At 46.0% G+C, this 13,617-nt stretch overlaps 2 protein-coding genes across 3 annotated transcripts; both read right to left on the reverse strand.

The window, feature by feature from the left end:
• Window positions 1-7,828: 7,828 nt before the first annotated feature.
• LOC124682757 (gibberellin-regulated protein 2-like) lies at window positions 7,829-8,654 on the reverse strand. Its single transcript, XM_047217382.1, has 3 exons — window positions 8,422-8,654; window positions 8,294-8,348; window positions 7,829-8,163 (listed from the first exon to the last, which is right to left on the reverse strand). Exons 1-3 carry the CDS (start codon window positions 8,530-8,532, stop codon window positions 7,976-7,978), a joined length of 354 nt encoding a protein of 117 aa, XP_047073338.1. The 5' UTR covers window positions 8,533-8,654; the 3' UTR covers window positions 7,829-7,975.
• A 703-nt stretch (window positions 8,655-9,357) lies between these two features.
• LOC124685292 (delta(24)-sterol reductase-like) lies at window positions 9,358-13,586 on the reverse strand. 2 transcript variants are annotated; one of them, XM_047219638.1, is made up of 3 exons: window positions 13,398-13,586; window positions 10,985-12,248; window positions 9,358-10,098 (listed from the first exon to the last, which is right to left on the reverse strand). In XM_047219638.1, exons 2-3 carry the CDS (start codon window positions 12,224-12,226, stop codon window positions 9,655-9,657), a joined length of 1,686 nt encoding a protein of 561 aa, XP_047075594.1. In that variant the 5' UTR covers window positions 12,227-12,248; window positions 13,398-13,586; the 3' UTR covers window positions 9,358-9,654. The 2 variants fall into 2 exon arrangements, with proteins under 2 accessions (XP_047075594.1, XP_047075586.1); XM_047219630.1 differs by having other exon boundaries at window positions 10,985-12,251.
• Window positions 13,587-13,617: the final 31 nt, after the last annotated feature.

Below are 13,617 nucleotides of genomic sequence, written 5' to 3' on the forward strand. Positions count from 1 at the left end.
GACTTGAGGATATTTTTCCAAAACTGAAACTTCCACCATGAATCATGGCTTTAGTTAGCGGCCCAATGTTCTTCTCTCACAATATGCATGCTCAAACCATTCAACTCAGTGTAGATCGCCCTTACTTCAGACAAGACGAACATGCATAGCAACTCACATGACATTCAACAATGAGTTGATGGCGTTCCCCCGTAAACATGGTTATCGCACAACAAGCAACTTAATAAGAGATAAAGTGCATAATTACATATTCAATACCACAATAGTTTTTAAGCTATTTGTCCCATGAGCTATATATTGCAAAGGTGAATGATGGAATTTTAAAGGTAGCACTCAAGCAATTTACTTTGGAATGGCGGGAAAATACCATGTAGTATAGGTAGGTATGGTGGACACAAATGGCATAGTGGTTGGCTCAAGTATTTTGGATGCATGAGAAGTATTCCCTCTCGATACAAGGTTTAGGCTAGCAAGGCTTATTTGAAACAAACACAAGGATGAATCGGTGCAGCAAAACTCACATAAAAGACATATTGAAAACATTATAAGACTCTACACCGTCTTCCTTGTTGTTCAAACTCAATACTAGAAATTATCTAGACCTTGGAGAAACCAAATATGCAAACCAAATTTTAGCATGCTCTATGTATTTCTTCATTAATGGGTGCAAAGCATATGATGCAAGAGCTTAAACATGAGCACAACAATTGCCAAGTATCACATTACCCAAGACATTTATAGCAATTACTACATGTATCATTTTCCAATTCCAACCATATAACAATTTAACGAAGGAGAAACTTCGCCATGAATATTATGAGCTAAGAACACATGTGTTCATATGAACCAGCGGAGCGTGTCTCTCTCCCACACAAGCATGATGTAATCCAATTCATTCAAACAAAAACAAAAACAAAAGCACACAGACGCTCCAAGTAAAGTACATAAGATGTGGCCGAATAAAAATATAGTTTCAAGAGAAGGAACCTGATAATTTGTCGATGAAGAAGGGGATGCCTTGGGCATCCCCAAGCTTAGACGCTTGAGTCTTCTTGAAATATGCAGGGATGAACCACCGGGGCATCCCCAAGCTTAGAGTTTTCACTCTTCTTGATCATAGTATATCATCCTCCTCTCTTGACCCTTGAAAACTTCCTCCACACCAAACTCGAAACAACTCATTAAAGGGTTAGTGGACAATAAAAATTAACATGTTCAGAGGTGACACAATCATTCTTAACACTTCTGGACATTGCATAAAGCTACTGGACATTAATGGATCAAAGAAATTCATCCAACATAGCAAAAGAGGCAATGCGAAATAAAAGGCAGAATCTGTCAAAACAGAACAGTCCGTAAAGATGGATTTTATTAGGCCACCAGACTTGCTCAAACGAAAATGCTCAAATTGAATGAAAGTTGCGTACATATCTGAGGATCACTCACGTAAATTGGCATAATTTTCTGAGTTACCTACAGAGAATTAGACCCAGATTCGTGACAGCAAAGAAATCTGTTTCTGCGCAGTAATCCAAATCTAGTACTTACTTTACTATCAAAGACTTTACTTGGCACAACAAAACACAAAACTAAGATAAGGAGAGGTTGCTACAGTAGTAAACAACTTCCAAGACACAAATATAAAACAAAGTACTGTAGCAAAATAACACATGGGTTATCTCCCAAGAAGTTCTTTCTTTTTAGCCATTAAGATGGGCTCAACGAGTTTTAATGATGCACTCGCAAGAAATAGTATTTGACGCAAAAGAGAGCATCAAGAGGCAAATTTGAAACAAATTTAAGTCTAACATGCTTCCTATGCATAGGAATCTTGTAAATAAACAAGTTCATGAGGAGCAAAGTAACAAGCATAGGAAGATAAAACAAGTATAGCTTCAAAAATTTCAGCACATAGAGAGGTGTTTTAGTAACATGAAAACTTCTACAACCATATTTTCCTCTCTCATAATAACTTTCAGTAGCAACATGAGCAAACTCAACAATATAACTATCACATAAAGCATTCTTATCATGAGTCTCATGTATAAAATTATCACTCTCCACATAAGCATAATCAATTTTATTAGTTGTAGTGGGAGCAAATTCAACAAAGTAGCTATCATTATTATTCTCATCAAGTGTAGGAGGCATAGTATAATCACAACAAAATTTACTCTCCATAGTAGGTGGCACCAAAAGACCACTATCATTATAATCAGAAATAGGAGGCAAAGTATCATCAAAGAAAATTTTCTCCTCAATGCTTGGGGGACTAAAAATATCATGAAAACCAGCTTCCCCAAGCTTAGAACTTTCTATATTATTATCAACAATGGTGTTCAAAGCGTTCATACCAATATTACTACCAGCATGCAAATAAGATTTCATAGGTTTTTTAATTTTCGCATCAAACAATCCATGTTTTAAATCAGGAAATAGAATAAGAAGCTCACTCTTGTACATTATGCCAAACTAGTGTAAACAAGAAACAACAAGATGCAATTGCAGGATCTAAAGGAAATAGCTTCGAGCACACACACGACGGCAACGAGAAAAATACTTTACCCGAGACCGTAGTATGAGAGCCTTTTACCTTTCCTCCCCGACAACGGCGCCGGAAAAGTGCTTGATGTCTACGGGAGCTTCTATTCTTGTAGACAGTGTTGGGCCTCCAAGAGCAGAGGTTTGTAGAACAGCAGCAAGTTTCCCTTAAGTGGATACCCAAGGTTTATCGAACTCAGGGAGGAAGAGGTTAAAGATATCCCTCTCATGCAACCCTGCAACCACAAAGCAAGAAGTCTCTTGTGTCCCCAACACACCTAATAGGTGCACTAGTTCGGCGAAGAGATAGTGAAATACAGGTGGTATGAATAAGTAGTAGCAACGGCAAGAAAAGTGCTCTGCCCAGGACAGTAAACAAGCAGTAGTAACGCAACAGTAGTAACGCAGCAGTAGTAAACAAGCAGTAGTAACTCATCAGTATTTAGGAACAAGGCCTAGGGATTACACTTTCACTAGTGGACACTCTCAACATTGATCACATAACAGAATAGATAAATGCATACTCTACACTTTTGTTGGATGATGAACACATTGCGTAGGATTACACGAACCCTCAATGCCGGAGTTAACAAGCTCCACAATAATGCTCATATTTTAGTAACCTTTAGTGTAAGATAGATCAACGGACTAAACCAAGTACTAGCATAGCATGCACACTTGTCACCTTCATGCATATGTAGGAGGAATAGATCACATCAATATTATCATAGCAATAGTTAACTTCGCAATCTACAAGAGATCATGTAGCATAAACCAAGTACTAACACGGTGCACGCACTGTCACCTTTGCACACATGCAGGAGGAATAAACTACTTTAATAACAAATCACTAGAGTAGCACATAGATAAATTGTGATACAACATGCTGCAATCATAAAGAGATATAAATAAGCACCTCACTATGCCATTCAATGAGTAAGTATTCGTGAAATATGGCCTAAGAGACCCACACGGTGCACACACTCGTCACCTTTACACACGTGGGACTAGGAGTCTCCGGAGATCACATAAGTAAAACTCACTTGACTAGCATAATGACATCTAGATTACAAGCATCATCATATGAATCTCAATCATGTAAGGCAGCTCATGAGATTATTGTATTGAAGCACATAGGAGAGAGATGAACCACATAGCTACCGGTACAGCCCCGAGCCTCGATGGAGAACTACTCCCTCCTCATGGGAGCAGCAGCGGTGATGGAGATGGCGGTGGAGATGGCAGCGGTGTCGATGGAGAAGCCTTTCGGGGCACTTCCCCGCTCCGGCAGGGTGCCGAACGGAGACTCCTGTCCCCCGGATCTTGGCTTCGCGATGGCGGCGGCTCTGGAAGGTTTTCGTGGGTTTCGTCAATTGCCTCAGGGTTTTCTGATCCAGGGGCTTTATATAGGCGGAGAGGCGGCGCCAGAGGGTCTCTGGGGGGCCCACACCCTAGGGGGGCGCGCCCCCCCCCTTGGCCGCACCGGGGTGTGGTGTGGGGCCCCCAGGGCTCCCCTCTGGTCCTTCCCGGGTGTTCTGGATGCTTCCGATGAAAATAGGAACTTGGGCGTTGATTTCGTCCGATTCCGAGAATATTTCGTTACTAGGATTTCGAAACCAAAAACAGAAGAAAACGAGAACCGACACTTCGGCATCTTGTTAATAGGTTAGTTCCAGAAAATGCACGAATATGACATAAAATGTGCATATAACATGTAGATAACATCAATAATGTGGCATGGAACACAAGAAATTATCGATACGTTGGAGACGTATCACCCGCCACCTGCCTCGGCCCGGTTCGGCCGCCGCACACCGCCTCGGGATTCGGAGGCCACATGCCACCCCGCCACCCGCCCCACCCCGATTTGGCCGTCGCACGCTGCCAGTGGTGGCCGCCGCCCTCGGCCAGTCCTTGCACGCCATCGTCGCGCCGCGTCCCGACCGGATCGAAGTATGACTTTTTCCTCTCTTTTTTCCATTTTCGTTTTTTCCTTTTGTCCCAAACGGAACATAGAACCAATTGCATCTTCGCGTATGTAGATGAGTGCGAAGGTGAACATGGACGACGCGGTCGATCCGATGTTGGATTGTTCCGATTGTTCATCTTCGGACGATTTAGACATCGATGAGCTGCTCCAAGACGACGACACGAAGATGATGGTCGTCGTCATCGCCGTGAAGGAGCAGTAGGACTACGCGAAGCTAGTGGATCGAGAGGAAGGGGTCATAGATGGGCCGCATTTGCATCCCGCGGAACCGCGCTCTCGGCCACGCGCAACTGATGCAAGACTACTTTGCTGAGGTACGAACATACCCACCCTACCTCTTCCATAGAAGGTACCAAATGCACCGTAGCTTGCTCGAGAAAATCGACAAAGATTATGAGGCCAACTCAAACTATTTCAAGCATCGTAGAAATGCTGCCGGCACTGTGAGATTTAGTGCATTCCAAAAATATCGACTGCAAAGCAGTGTGATCGCCTATGGCATACCCGCGGACTATGCCGGTGAGTATCTTTGCATTGGCCAAGATACAATCACTGAGTATCTTCGCATTGACCAAGATACAACCACGGAGTCCACGTGTAGATTTTCCAAGATGGTCATCCGGTTGTATGGTGATTGGTATCTTCGAGCTCCCAACGAAGAAAGATACCAAGAGATTGATGAGATTGATGGAGATGAATAAAAAGGGGTTGGTGGGGCATGTTTGGTAGTCTTGATTTAACGCATTGGATATTGAAATATTGTCCAAAGGCATGGTATGAAATGTACATATTGCGGCAAAATCTATGATCCCACAATTGTGATTAAGGCCGTGGCATTGAAGAACTTGTGGATTTGGCATGGATTTTTTAGTTTGCCGGGAACACTCAATAACATTAACGTGCTTCAAAGATCACTTTTATTTGCAAGACTAGCTGCTGGTGATGCCCCAACTTATAGCAACAAAATCAGGGAGGATACACCTTGCATAATTTTTCCGTTGTTATTTGCACAACTAGATAAGTTCAATTTAGGCTGAGACTTGTTGCGACGGAGCAAGCAATGGATTTATATAACCATATTGGAAGGAGGCGGCATTTTGGCTTATAGAAGCAAATGCTTACATTATCCAAAATAATTAAATAACAATTTAAAAAAATTCAAAAAAATTTGATATAAATTTTTTGGTGTACATCGTGACATTCTATGTTAGTACACAAGTTTTTATGGAGAAACAATATTTTATGTGGTGTGTACAAAAAAGATTAAAAAAAATGTCTTGTACGTAGTCGTGTTATAGCATCAAAATTTGTCATTTTTACAGGAGCCACAAAATTTTGTAGTTTTTTTTGGAAAACTTATGTACGCACATAAAATATGTAGATGTACATGAAAAAAATTATTTAAATTTTTTTGACACTTTGAAATGTAGATTTACATAACGGAACCAAATGCTCCTATGAGCCGAGCCAAAGTGAATATCCCATATTGGAGTGGTTATTCACACAACTAACCATTATTTCACATGTCCAGGAAGCTACTTTATTTGTGTAATTAGAAATGATAGGATGAACAGATTCACATTTCTCACACTTCCATGAAACGAGTTTATTTGCGTACATAAAAATCCAGAGCACGACTACCAAGGAATGAATGCATTCTTAAATTCAGAGCACGACTTCCAACTGACTTCAGGCACAACCAATTAAGTTAAGACTCTAACTTTAGATGTGATGCCACCCCCACTTATATACTACTGTCGCTAAATTCAGAATACTAAGCAAGTCTCTCAACATCGCAGAAAATCGAACCTCCATGGCTAGTCCTACAATTCATGATATTCTCTGCTTCTGATTTCACTATGGACCAAAAAGTCATCTCGATGGCAACACATAACAAAGATTCGCACCGCTCTCTTCATAACCAAACGGTCGGAATAAAAACATGGGTGTGCACGACCAAATACCACCCGATCCGGAAAACTCCCGATATAAGGCGCGACTGCTACATTTGCCGACTTAGCCTTCGGAACCCCACACTCTGACAAAATCAAGAAGGACACGCATCAAGTAGATCTTCATCTTGGCGAGAGAGAAATCCTAGGACCACCACCATTATTTGTGAGAACACCGGCCTCCACGCCGTCGGTCACTCCTGTTGGATCACCGAGAAGTAAAAGGCGGCACGAAGCACCGACGGCGGCTTGGCCGAAGCCATGGTTCATGCGACGATTGGGGCCAAGAGGGCCCAAATCTGGCCCAGATCGCCGCCCCCGCCGAACCGCCGCCGGAGGCGAGGTCGCCACGCTACACCCACTCCTCCATGACGACCGGCGAAGTGTATCAGGCCACGGCCACAACGGCCGTGCCGCCCGACATCCTCAACATGCGCCCCACTGCCTCCCATGAAGCGCCGCCGCAGAGCCCTCTCCATCCCTTCGTCCTCCGACGGAAGGGGTCGGCAGCAGCGGCGACCTGAGGGGCGGGGGATGAGGGGCCGCTAGGGTTGTGTACGTGGTTGGGGGCCTCCACCGCCGCTCAGGATTGCGCATGAAGCTTAACACCGTGGGTCGGCGAATACATCGAAAACGAATTGGTGGAAGTAATTTTCTTGTAATGAATATCTTTCATTTTTATTTTTATTTTGCGGGGAAAAGAGATGTTATTTCTTATGTAGGGATATTACAGTCAGCCTTGATCGCATCAGCGATTTCTGGCCGAAAGTTCTGAAACCAAATTTCACTTTTACTTTGTCCTTTCCCTAGCGAAGCCAACCCGTGGCTTGCGTGGTTTGCCTCGCGATTAATCTTCTTTATTTCTATCTCTCTTTCCTTAATTCTCTCTGATAACACTAACTCTGTTGGCATACAACGACAGGTTCGGAGACTCAGAAGTCAGAAGAGACTAGCTTGATCGCCTCGGCGCAGTGATAGCTTCATTTGTCCAGTTCAGCGTCAAGCCAAGGCCCTCCTCCATAGCTGCTAGCTCCGCGTCCAGTGCATCCGCGCAAGAACAAATCTGTTGGCAAGCTGCGAATATATTTCATTTTTACAATTATTTTGACACACACTTTGGTATTGGTTGGAGAAAAAAGTGAGAGAATATAGAGTCGCAACCAGACCAGAGTTTAGTGTCGTAGCACTGCAAATGCATCTCTGTCTGCAACTTCTTAGCAGAATTCTACATAAGGTAGATCTTATCATGTACAAGCAAGTAAATTAGCAGAAACTTCTTATTTTAGCAGTACATTATCTATGAGAGAGAGAGAGAGGGAGGGAGGGAGGGAGGGAGGGAGGGAGGGAGGGAGAGAGAGAGAGAGAGAGAGAGAGAGAGAGAGAGAGAGAGAGAGAGAGCAGATTGCTGCAAACCACACAGTACATTATCTATGAGACTAGTGGTGACGAGATCTAGCTGCCGGGGTGTGCGACCTGAATGTCTGTCTACGGCCTACGGGCACTTGAGCTTGCCGTTGTGCGGGTTGATCATGGTGTCGTAGCAGGGGCAGATGTGGCGGGTGTCCTGGCCGGTGCCGGGAGGGACGCAGTTGCAGCGCTTGCAGCAGACGTTGCACTTGTCGTTGCACATCTCGTTCTTCCAGTTGTTGCTGCACCGGCCGTAGCACACCTTCGGGCAGTCTGCTCCCCATCCATTTCCATCCACCATTGGCGTACGTACGTCGCCGGCGAGGCAGAGGGAAATCACACACGAGTTATTGATTGTATACACCACCATGGCAATGAGGCAACGGAATTCAGAGTTACTTACCTAGTTTTGGGGCCTGGAGCAGGGACCTCGCTCTCATGCCGTGCATCGTCGTCACCTGCAGTCAAAAGATATTTCAGATCTGAGGCTGAATTCGCATGCTTGTTTACTCATGTATAGACAGTAGTTACCAGTGGATCGGAAGCAGCAGCCTGGTGATGAGAAGCGAGGAGGAGCACAAGCAGAGGAGGAAGAAGGAGAAGGAGATGGCGACGAGTGACAAGCTGCTGGTTCGCAGCCATTGATGGAGCTTGAGCTTGGGGGAGCGGTAGGTAGGAGGAGTTTGCAAGGGTTTTAGCGTCGAGATCCAGGAAACCTTCTCTCTTATGTATACCACTACAGCAAAGAAAGCAGAGGAAGCAGAGCAATATGCAGTGTACCTAGCATGGCAGCCCACGGATCATTCATGTCTCTGTTTTTATCGACTGAGCAATATGCAGTGTACCTAGCATGGCAGCCCACGGATCATTCATGTCTCTGTTTTTATCGACTGAGCAATATGCAGTGTACCTAGCATGGCAGCCCACGGATCATTCATGTCTCTGTTTTTATCGACTGACCAGTGAGTGCCACTCACATTCACTTACTCGGTCAGGGTCAGCTAGCCAAACAACAACCGTCCACGTCTCATGTTTTTTTTACAAAGAAAAACAAAGTTAAAGACAAGAAAAACAGTTCATACTCCTTGCATAATGAGGAGCACGTGCATGCATTCAGGGCCGTTTGGTGCTACTCATATCTCACTGTGCCTCTCACATGCCCTGTCTCCACCCATGAATTGCATCACTCCCTGGATCTATTAGACCATTATTATTACAGTTACAGTACTACTCCTTGCCAGTAAAAAAGTTGCATCACTACCTGTTTTTTTTTCCTACAGTTTCATCTGTGAATCAGTTCACCATTTCATCCTGCAAGCTGCCCTGAGCACTATGAGCAGCCCAACTCAGTGTGCCAAGCAGATTAAATCAGGTTTTAGAAGTTAGTATTGGAGTAAACTGAAACAAACAGAAGTGCTTCACAAATGAAAGGCAAAAATGCACCCCATTGCAAATACTGTGTACAACTACAGCATAATAACAGCATTCATATTCGCAACTTCCTGATCAAGCATCTTACTGATTAAGTTCAGGCAGGGAATTCATCACAAGCATCCATATTATTACAGCCACATACATCTTCCTGATTAAGTTCTCTAAGCAAATCAACAACAAAGGGGTAAACGAAGTTGCCGAGTACAGACGGCAGCGAGTGCTACGAATTAATGCTACACGATGAGTTCTAATAATCAAGCAAAATAGTCCTCAGTTCTGCCAAACACATCTCATCCTGAAGACAACGAAACCAGGGACGACCAGAAGGACTTAGGCCTCTTCGGCGTATGCAGGCTCAAGCATGGCGGCCTCGGCCTCCTGCACCTCCTTCTCGGTCTTGCGACCCTTCTTGGACTTGTAGTAGACGCTCATAAAGGTGCCCACTGCGCCGTACTTCTGCCTGCAGAGCTCGTAGTGGGACGCGTCGAACATGCGCCAGAAGTCCTTCTCATTCAGCTCAGTCACCGCGTACTGCGGCTGGTAGCTGTGGTTCTCAATCAGCCACTGCTCCAGCCTGCGCACCGCCTCCACGCCGTTGAACTCCTCGCCGCGGAAGATGAAGGCGGGGGTGTAGTACACGCCCACGTCCGTGAACATCTGAGCATAGCTAGTGTCGCCTTGACGCTGGTGGAGTTCGAAACCCGGCTCCGGGTACACCATCGTCTTCACTGGGAGCTTGTACAGACGGTGAGGGCACAGCCACAGTGGGTACACCTGAGACAAACAAAAGTTCTTCAGTCAAAATTCTTTCTTTCAGAATAAGCAGCAAACAAAAATAGCTGTTGGAGAAATTCACATCCACAGCCCATTAATATCAACGTCTCGTAGTAGCTAATACTGATCTCGAAGATGATTTCATGAAAAAAATTACTAGCTAAGAGCATTTGCAGCCTGCCAGACTCATAAATGCAGATATATTACTTGAATTTCAAATGGCCTTATATTTTTTAGAAATGGGTATTACCCAGCCTCTGCATCAAATAGATGCACACAGCCCTTTATTAAAACAGTTGAACTGTAGCAGTCTTAATAGCAAATGGCCTTATATGTTATAAAAAAAAGAAAAGAAGCAAACATTCTGCATTCAGCAAACATTCTTTCAGACATAGCAGTTGCGCCACACAAAAATAGCTGTTAACTGAGCAGAAACTGAAACTCACATCCACAACCCTACAGCCACTTGAAACAACATTTAAATACATGTACGATAATGCTATGACATGACAGCCTATAAAATTAGATCAATAAGTAACTCAGACTAGCCTTAAATGATGATTTCATAGCAAATAATTCCTAGGCGTAAGTATTGCAGCCCCTACAAGCCTAGCAGACTCTGTGCAAATCCGTACTTACATTTCAAGTGACTTTATACTAACATTCATTCTTTCAGAGAAGCAAAGCTGCAACAGGTTGGGCTACACAAAAATAGATGTAGCAGAATTTCACACCCACAGCCATAGTAGCTAACATTGATCTTGATGGTGATTTCATAGCAAAATTACTAGAAAAAAGCATTTGCAGCCTAGCAGACTCATCAATTGACATCTACACTTGAATTTTCTAATATTAAAAGAGAAGAAAAATGATGATATATATATACCTCCATTTCCCGGTGAACAAACTCGAGAGCCTCTCCAACCTTGTACAGGGGCACAAGCATGTCCTGGATGACATGGTTGTCATGGTAGTAGTTCCTGATGGCCTCACCCTGGGTGGCCTTGAGCAGGGAGACCTTGGGCGGCATCAGCCAGCCGAAGAGATACCTGAACCAGAACTGGTCGCCAAAGGGCAGGATGAGCTTGCCCTCCCAGTAGAGGCACCGGGTGTGGCGGTGGTAGTACTGCCTCGTGGGAATGTACTCCACGAACTCGCCCTTGTCCAGCGCTGTCTGTGCGTGCTGGTAGAACCATGGCTTGAACCACCACCCGACGCTGTTGATGGTGTTACCCTTCTTCTTAGCCTCCTCCTTGGAGGCGTACACGCCGGTCATCATCACGCCCTCCGTCTCGGTGTACACCATCCCTTCAATGAAATCGGGGACCTTGGAAGGGTCGCCATCCCTCGGCGCGAAGGAGTCAGCATAGCCCTGTGCAATGTCCTTGAGAGATCCCTTGACTGGGGTGTAGGTGAGCCTCATGTACTCCTTGACTGGGATGAGCTTGATCTCAGCTGAAACGAGGAACCCAAGTGTTCCCTGGGACCATGGGACACCATAGAAGAGGTCAGAGTGCTCATTGTCCTTGGTGGCCCTGACAACCCGACCGTCAGCGAGGACGATCTCGAGGGCGACGACCGTGTCGGAGAAGAGCCCGTAGATGTGGGAGCTCCCCTCAATGCCATAGCCATTTATGAGGCCGCCGACGGTGAGGTCATCGAGCTCGGCGACCACGGCGAGGGAGAGGTTCATGGGGCAGGTGGCCCTGGATATCTGTCCCATGTTGACGAGCGGCTCGACCTTGGCGACCATCCTGTCGGCGTCGATCTCGAGGATGTTGCGGAAGGCTGAGAGGTCGACCTCAAAGTGCCTGGCGCGCTTGTAGTCGACGTTGCGCATGCCGACGGCGATCCAGGGCTTCCTGGCGGTGCAGACGAGGCCGTCCTTCTTGGGGTTGCGCTGCTTGAGGCGCTTGACGACCTTCTGCACGTTCTCCTCGTGCTCCTTTTGTCGCTTCTTCTCGGACTTGATGGCGGACCACATGTCGCCGATGTAGATGTTGAGGTAGATGAGCGAGGAGACGGGGAGGACGAAGAAGATGACGAAGATCCAGCGGAACTGCACCAGGTAGTCCACCAAACTCTTCTTCCTCTTCCCTCGCACCAGCGGCTCCTGCAGGTCCGCCATGGCTGGCTGGAGGGCGCGCAGTCTTCTGAAACGAAAACCGTAGAGTTAGATGAGACATGTTAGAATGACAGTAACACATGAGAGGGGAAAGAAAGTTGTGGCGAGAAATAAGACAATGCTCAGAAAAGTAGTAGAGCAGGCAGTTAGATGAGACCTGATGACAACTGCTGTACTAGTAAGTAGTAAGTAAGTTTATAACAAGAGCAAGAGAAGTGAAGCATAGCATATCTGAGGAAACTCCCTACACACGAAAGGGAAGGGCGAAAGATAACAAAATACAGTATTGTAGTAGTGTTCTCACGGCTGAACTGGCTGTGTGAGAAGGAGGAGGAAACCCATCATCCATTTAGTCGCCATATATGTATGTATTGTGATGTTAACAAGAAAATGAGTAAATATGAGCATGGACAATCGATATAAGAAACAGCAGCGGAAGGGAATTACAAACTGTTACACGCACGCACGCACACATAGGGCGGGCGGGCGGGCAGGCGGGCAGTTGAGTTTACTGCAGCTGCCAAGCCAGCTAGTAGCTGAATTTGGAGCCCTGACTTGACATGAACCAACAAGACGCAGAACCTAGTGTGTGAGCAGAGCTGGGGCTAGGATCTGGACAGGCCGATCCAGATCCGCTGCCAGTTTCAATCCTGACCAGATACTACTAGTGTAGAAAACAAGCACATGGCAAGAGAGACGATGGTAGCTGCATTGCGGATTCCTCACTCACTAGTCGTACAGATTAAACCTCAACCTCAACCCTGGACGCAACCTCCCTGTTGAGGTCAGATCTCGGCGGTGGGGTGAGTGAGGAATGCGTGGGGGGAAGGAACAATTGCACGCGATCTGCGCCTCCCTTCCCTTCCCTTCCCTTGGAAGCAGAGCAGAGTCAGCGGCCCCGGAAAAGATGATGCCTTTTGTGTGATACTGTATAATTCTTGCTCTAGTTCTAGGAAGGAAGATGGGACAAGTGACAATTTTGTGCATCAATCAATCAATCAAACAAATCCGGAACAAGAAAAATCTACAGCAGCGTGTATCCTTGGACGGTGGTAGCGGTAGGTCGATGGCGGAGGGAGGGAGGGAGGGAGGGGTGGATCCGGCCGGTCGGAAGACAAGCACGCTGGACCTGGAGTGGAAGAAGATTGAGGAATCGAAGCAGCAAGGTGCTTACCAAGCGATGAGCGGAGGAAGAGACCACCAGATCTCCCCCCTCTCCCACCCGGTAGCAGCGGCAGGACGGAACAGGGGAGGGATCTCTTGGATCTTGGGGTGAGAGGTGGCCGGGAGTGGAGGGGGAGTGAGGTTTGGGAAGAAGCCGAGCGGAGGAGGAGGAGGAGAGGTTTTGGGGTTGGTGGCCTGCACTGCTATCCTGCCTTGCTGCTGCGGTGGCG

Source organism: Lolium rigidum, chromosome 1 (genome assembly GCF_022539505.1).
Source record: "Lolium rigidum isolate FL_2022 chromosome 1, APGP_CSIRO_Lrig_0.1, whole genome shotgun sequence".
NCBI classification, from domain to species: Eukaryota; Viridiplantae; Streptophyta; class Magnoliopsida; order Poales; family Poaceae; genus Lolium; species Lolium rigidum.

Excerpts from the sequence above, each read along its gene's own strand:
- LOC124682757 (XM_047217382.1), bottom strand. The coding sequence starts at position 8,532 with ATGGCTGCGAACCAGCAGCTTGTCACTCGTCGCCATCTCCTTCTCCTT. Across the intron at positions 8,349-8,421 it reads CTGCTGCTTCCGATCCACTG|GTGACGACGATGCACGGCAT; the intron begins GTAACTACTGTC and ends TTTTGACTGCAG. Across the intron at positions 8,164-8,293 it reads GCTCCAGGCCCCAAAACTAG|ACTGCCCGAAGGTGTGCTAC; the intron begins GTAAGTAACTCT and ends GATGGGGAGCAG.
- LOC124685292 (XM_047219638.1), bottom strand. The coding sequence starts at position 12,226 with ATGGCGGACCTGCAGGAGCCGCTGGTGCGAGGGAAGAGGAAGAAGAGT. Across the intron at positions 10,099-10,984 it reads TTGTTCACCGGGAAATGGAG|GTGTACCCACTGTGGCTGTG; the intron begins GTATATATATAT and ends TGTTTGTCTCAG.